The 6,253-nt window shown below is 53.0% G+C and overlaps 1 protein-coding gene and 1 pseudogene across 1 annotated transcript; both read right to left on the reverse strand.

Annotated features, from left to right (window-relative positions):
• Window positions 1-235: 235 nt before the first annotated feature.
• Window positions 236-2,259, reverse strand: LOC129195262 (cyclin-Y-like protein 1; annotated as a pseudogene).
• Window positions 2,260-3,490: 1,231 nt separating this feature from the next.
• Window positions 3,491-4,719, reverse strand: LOC129195263 (feather keratin Cos2-3-like). Its single transcript, XM_054801075.1, has 3 exons — window positions 4,699-4,719; window positions 4,153-4,254; window positions 3,491-3,817 (listed from the first exon to the last, which is right to left on the reverse strand). Exons 1-3 carry the CDS (start codon window positions 4,717-4,719, stop codon window positions 3,491-3,493), a joined length of 450 nt encoding a protein of 149 aa, XP_054657050.1.
• Window positions 4,720-6,253: the final 1,534 nt, after the last annotated feature.

Consider the following 6,253-nt stretch of genomic DNA (forward strand, 5'->3'; position numbering starts at 1 on the left):
TTATTTGCAATCTCGAGCTGAAATTTGTACTGGTTAGGGCCTTCCGTCACATTCTTTTTTTTTTTTTTTCTTTTTTTCTTTTTTTTTTGTACTTTGAGATAACCTCCTTTGTAATTTTTAGAGCCATGGCAAAGGAGAACAAGTTACGCCTGTAACTGATGTCATTCCTCTGGGCTTCCCGACCTCTCTAGGTGAGCACATGGTCCCGTGTGCCATTATCTTCTCCATGTATCTTCTAACCTTGCTGGGGAATGACATCCTCATTGTCACTGCATGGAGCAAGCGTAGAAGCCAGAATTACATCTCCTGGGACTATCCTCTTTCAGTTACTAGGGCATATGTCAATCTCTGCATAGGTTAAAAGCCTTTCCAGATAAACCAAACTGCATGTTGAGCTATCAGCTGTGGAACACTGAAAGTGTCCAAACTGTGTTTGCGATCAGGGCCATGCTTGTAGTAGTCATCTGGAACTTCTTCCTGTGTGAGAGGATGAGATTTTTCCTCAAAAACATCCAGTCATCTCTCTGAATCTCTGTTCTTTATACAGTAGAATATTGCTAATGATGCACTTTATCATGCTTCCAAGATCAGATTGATTGACTGCACGGTCATCTATGACTATTGTTGAGCATGAGCCGTATATTTTTTTAAGCTGCCCAGGAGAAACACAGTCAGTGTGGTTACTCCTCCTCTTCTCTTGCACATCTATTTGAGACTTGCTCAGGAATATTGTGTTTGATCTGGGATGATCAGGTAGATCAGGTTCCAGGGCTAAACCACCTAGGAAAGCCTGGTCACTAATGTGCTGGAGATGGGAGCTGCCACTGCTGGGATCTGAGTCCCCTGACTTGGCCTCCACTGATCCTGATCTGCCGCCTGCTGCTATCACCTTGTATGTGTCAAAGATGACCAAAGGGCTAGAGAACCTATCCTATAAGGAAAGACTGAAGGAGGAAAATCTTTTCTCCCTGGAGAACAGAAGGCTCGAGGGAGACCTCATCACAGTAGTCTCCTACTTAAAGGGTGGCTACAAAGAGGACGGAGGCTCTGTCATCACAAGAAGCCACATGGAGCAGACAAGGGGTAATGACAGATCTCCAACAGCCAGGGACTGCAGCGCTGGGAAAGCCTTGGCCTGCATGTGAGGAGCAGTGGCGATGTGAGCAGAGTTCAGGCTGTCCCTGCCTCAGAGCACTTGGGGAGCCAGGGAAGCTGAGTACAGACAGGGTCATCCCCCCTGTTTGTGCTATGGTTGGGTTGGTGCCTGTCCTGTACCACCGTGTCCCCAGGGCACGACCAATTCTCAACCTGTGGGGCTACCCGTGGGGGCCATGCCCACAGTGGGGAGGAACTGGAGATGCCTGGGTGCTGGCAACAGACCCCAGTGCAGGGGCGGCAGGTCTCATGAAGGAGGAGGTGAAGCCTTGGTTTCTGGGCACAGAAAGAAGGTGCCCAGCACCCAGAGGGATGGACAAAGATGGCGCCTCTGCCCCAAACTGTAGGCAGGAGGAGCGTGAGTAGAACCTCATGTGGTCCATGGGGCACTGTACGCCTGAGATGTTATTTTGAGCCATAAGTGCCTTCAGGAGTTCCTTTTCTGCACCCAGGAGACCATGGATACCTGAGGGATGCCAGGATTTAGACCACTACCTGGGACTGAAGTCTGACATCTAAAAAATCTTCAAGTATCACTGAAAAGCATACCTAAATGTTGGCATTAACAGCGTTAATTAAGTAGTAGTTCACCCAGGCTCAGGGAAGATGAACACCTGAAACAAGCCATGAGAAGGTAGGGAATCACTGGGCTGCGGAGAGCTCATGTTACTGTGGGGACACTCTGCGCACTGCTGCCATCTGCCCAGTCACCGTCTGCCTGTAAATGGTGGGATGGTGGCCAGAGAGCGGGGATTTCCTGCAGGGATATGCAGGGAGCAGATGCTTTGTGGACTTAGGACCTGCTGAGCTGGGCTTACACAGACCTCGATAACAGGGAAGATGGGGTCAGTGCCTCAACGCCTTCATCGCTTTGCTTCACAGTTGGGTGGCTAGGAGGCAGATGAAGGATCTCATAACTGAGCCTCCAGGCAGAAAGCCCCTCTGCTGGAATTTCACCTTTTGCTGCGGGGAAGGCAGTCCACAGAGCTCCCGATGTGCATGGCCACCCTTCTGCCTTGGCACCTCCTCCTGGCCAAGGCCTCTGATATGCCAAGGTTTTTGGTCCAGCTGGTGCCTGAGAATATCAGCCAACACAGGAGACATGCGAATGGCCCAGCAGAGACAGATCAGAGAAGCTTCTGAGCACAGAAATGTGTCCCACTGTTGCCGCAGTGGCCCAGTGGGGATGGAGGGGGTAACTGCTCTTGCACAGAGCCTTTCCAGAGCAGAGCTGGGATCTGGCAGTGGTACAACCTTAAAGGCTCAGGAAGGCTGCCCTAGGCTTAAAGGAGACAAGGAACCACAGAGCAGCCACGGGTATTTGGGCACTGGGTGCTCTCCCAGAGCTGCAGCGGCCCATGGGGGTGCTGGGTTCACAGAGAGTGGGGACTCCATTGTGTGGTTGCTACCAATCCTAACTTGTGCATTACCTCAGCCCTGCGTGCCTGGACAGCACCTGGGCCATGCCAGGTGCTGAAGGACTGTATGAGGCGCCTGTCAGCCTGTGCCCATGTGTGCTGGCCATGGACCTTAGACTGGGTAATGGAGGGGAGGGGAAGGTGGGGATGAAATTGTGGTATTGTTGACTCCATATGCCCACTCCTCAACCCTTTGGAGCCATCCTCTATTCGAGCCTCATCCCCCAGCACAGCTCAATCCAGAGCTAGAGGAGATCCCTTCCCAGAGTGCCAGAGGGGCTGCTGACCTCATCCATTGGCAGCCATGGGCTCCTCACACAGGGCTTGGTCTCCCCATTCACAGAATGTGATCCAGGAAGCAGTGCTTCAGGCCCATCTAGGAAGATATACAGCAAGGCTGGAAGGAATGGTGGCCATCTGCTGTGAAGTAGCCAAGAATATCTTCCTCAACTCCAAGGACAGGGCAAAAAAGACAACCCAGGGCAGTGAGTCCTACCCTTCCCATCTTCTGGGAATGAGGAAGGGTCCTCTTTTGCGCCCAAGCTAATTCTCCCCAAGAAGCCACCTTTTGTCATAACCAGACTGGAAGACTTGCCACAGAAGGAAGGAGGACTCGGAGGCCCAGGCTTGAATGCAGCACAACTTTAATGAGTCTAAAGAAGAGAAGGAGGTGGCTCACAGGGAGCACCTGAAGGCACGACTGTCTGCCTGCCCACTCTGCAGAGGGAGAGACGCCAACAGGTCCCCGCCAGGCTAGTGTTGAGAGACAGCAACAGGAAAGGAAGGAGAGAGAGGAGAGTGGAAGAAGGAAACAATGGCCCAAAGCTCTACATAGAATGCCCTGAATCTCTGCCTCCTCTCCAGCAGCATGTTCTGAGGTCTTGGGAGGATCTTGACAGGGGAAGCTGCCAGCAGATTTAGCAGGGTTGACACCTGTTGCCACAGTAGCGGCTGGTGATGCAGGAGAGGTCACAGCACCCAGAGTTGATGGGCACTCCGTCACGGCTGAGGATGCTGCCAACAGCAGCGGAGGTGGAGGAGCCCACAACGGTGTTCTGTGGGAAGGAGCTGAGGATGGGGCCGGGCAGGGTCACCACCACGGGGGAGGGCTCAATGACGACTATGGAGTTCTGGCACTGCCTGACACAGGGCTCATTGCAGCTGTTGGCCAGCGGGGTTGGGCCGCAGGGCTGGCAGGGCTGGCACTGGTTGTAGCAGGACATTTCTCTGGGCCAGAGGTACACCTGGGAGAGAGGGTAGAGACTAATCAGAGCACAGGTACATGTGAGGAGCAGTTTGTCGCGAGTCCAACACCCCACTGTGAGCATGTGAAAGGCGCCTGCAGTGAGGGAAAAGGGTTTCTTGGCCTCATCCGGACATGGTACTGCAAAGTGCCACCAGCCCCAAGGTGGCTGATGACTATCTCTTAAAAGAAGAGCCTCCTCAGGCAAGTCCCAGACACTCGCTGTTGCCCTTCTCCCCCCTCCCATGACAAGCAGCGCCACAACCCAGCACAGGATGGAGGAGCACGCATCTGCATGACCAGAAAAAGGGCGTGGGGAAAGGGCTTCAGACTCACCTGCTTCCCAAGGAGAAGGAGACAAGAGAAGTGGATGAGAGAGCGAGGAGTCGCGCTGGCTTTTATGGTGGCCCTGACCTGCCCCAGGCCCAGAGGCAGCTTCTACGGAAGTGGCAATCTTCTAAGGTGCTCGTGACGAACAGAAATCATCTCAGCTAATGACATGGGCTGGGTGGTTGTTTTCCCCAACACTACCTATTCATTTCCTGGCTCTTGCCATACCCATTCCCTCACAGAGGCGGCTGGGATTGAGAGGCCCCAGGATTTCCGGGGCAAGAATGTGTCAGTGCCGGCAAAAGACTCAGCTCAGGTGCCGGATAGGTGCAGGGCAGGCAAGTGATGTTGGCCTGGGGCACGCTCGTGGGGTTGCCTGTGGCTGCATTGACAGGAAGGGGCCCAGCTGCTCCCAGCCCTGCAATTCCTGGCTGGTCGCCCAAGGGCTTTCCTTGCGTGAGGACATGCTGTGTCTTTCTCTTTCCCTCCCTCAAACACAGCTGGGGCAGAGGAAGCAGCAGTCCACCATGTGCTTCCATTGAGCACACGTACCCTGGGGTACAACACTAACATTTCCGTAGCTTGCTTCAAAACAGCATATGCACACCTAGAGCTTTATAATAATATCAGCTTCTTGCAGTCTAGAGAAAAGTGTAATTTAGAAGTTAAAGGCACTGCTCTAAATGCAACAAACAGAGGGAAGACCAATTTTGAGGCACTGAGGGATCGATCTGAGTGACAGATGTCATCTACCTGGACGTGTGCAAAGCATTTGACACTATCCCACATGACATCCTTGTCTCTAAATTGGAGAGACATGGATTCCACAGATGGACCACTCGGTGGACAAGGAATTGGCTGGACGGTCGCACTCAAAGAGTTGTGGTCAACAGCTCAATGTCCAAGTGGAGATCAGTGACGAGTGGCGTTCCTCAGGGGTCGGTACTGGGACCGGCGCTGTTTAACATCTTTGTCGACGGCACGGACAGTGGGATCGAGTGCACCCTCAGCAAGTTTGCCAACGACACCAAGCTGTGTGGTGCAGTCGACACGGTGGAGGAAAGGGATGCCATCCAGAGGGAGTGCCTGGGAAAAGCTGTTCCCAGCCTTTTGGCCTTGGATGAGATGCAGGAGACTTAGCTTCAGGGCCCCATGGTCTGGGGAAGGCGAGGGGAACTCCCGCATCAGCTGGCATCACCACACAGGGGAAACCGCCACCGGTTTGGCTCTGAAAAGCTTTTCCTTAAAAGCAAGCATCCTTGCAAAATGATTTGGCATTTGCCCAATGAAGTCTTTCATCTGGAGAAGCTGCAGCCACATGCTCTGACTGCTCTAATGTGATTCCTGACAGGTCCAGTTGGCTGTTGTCAGTCTTTCCAGGCTGCCCCCAGTCTTCCTTTCCCAGGACACTTACTTTCCTGGAAACACCGCTACCACATTTGTTGTCCCCTGTAACCTCAAAGCTTTTACATGAGTCATGACCCTGGGAAACAGCTCAGCCCCTCAAGGCTGCCTGGAGGCAGCATGGAAAGAGTTGGCCAGGGTTCGAGGTCCAGTGAGACCTGAGTGCTGTGTCCCCGTCTGCGTCCCCATAGACAACGAGGGGCTGAGAGTGTGACTGAGGAACTGCTGGGGACCTCCCTGCCAGAGCAGGGATGGGGCAATCTAAGCAGGACAGATGCACAGGCAACATTGTTAAGACAAGTCTTATGTTAAGTCTGGACAGAGACCGTCCACAGAGAGGAGGAGGCCAAAGAGGTTGGCAGCTTCCTCCTGACGACAGATTAAGGTAAAAGAGAGTTGAAAAGCTGAAGTGCCCATCAGATTCCTCCCTGATGCCTTCAGTCTGCCATCCCAAGCTTTCCATTGTTACTGCTGGTTTCCCTTCCTTCCCAGGCAGCAGGTCATCCAAGGACAGCAGAGTGCATCCCCTGCTCCAGGGGCACCATGAAGCAGAGACCTTTTGTTTTGTTTATGTGTCCAGACTCTTCTCAGTAGTGCCCACTGGCAGGATGAGAGGCAATGGGCAAAAAAAACCCCAAATAACATTCCATCTGAACACAAAGAAAAAACTTTTTGCTGTGAGGGATGTCAAACACCGGAACAG

Source organism: Grus americana, chromosome 22, assembly GCF_028858705.1.
Source record: "Grus americana isolate bGruAme1 chromosome 22, bGruAme1.mat, whole genome shotgun sequence".
NCBI classification, from domain to species: Eukaryota; Metazoa; Chordata; class Aves; order Gruiformes; family Gruidae; genus Grus; species Grus americana.

Coding starts and splice junctions, on each gene's coding strand:
- LOC129195263 (XM_054801075.1), bottom strand. CDS start 4,719: ATGTTAGTGTTGTACCCCAGG. Junction 4,255..4,698: donor TGTTAGTGTTGTACCCCAGG/GTACGTGTGCTC, acceptor CCACTTCCGTAG/AAGCTGCCTCTGGGCCTGGG. Junction 3,818..4,152: donor TCCTTCTCCTTGGGAAGCAG/GTGAGTCTGAAG, acceptor CCTCTCTCCCAG/GTGTACCTCTGGCCCAGAGA.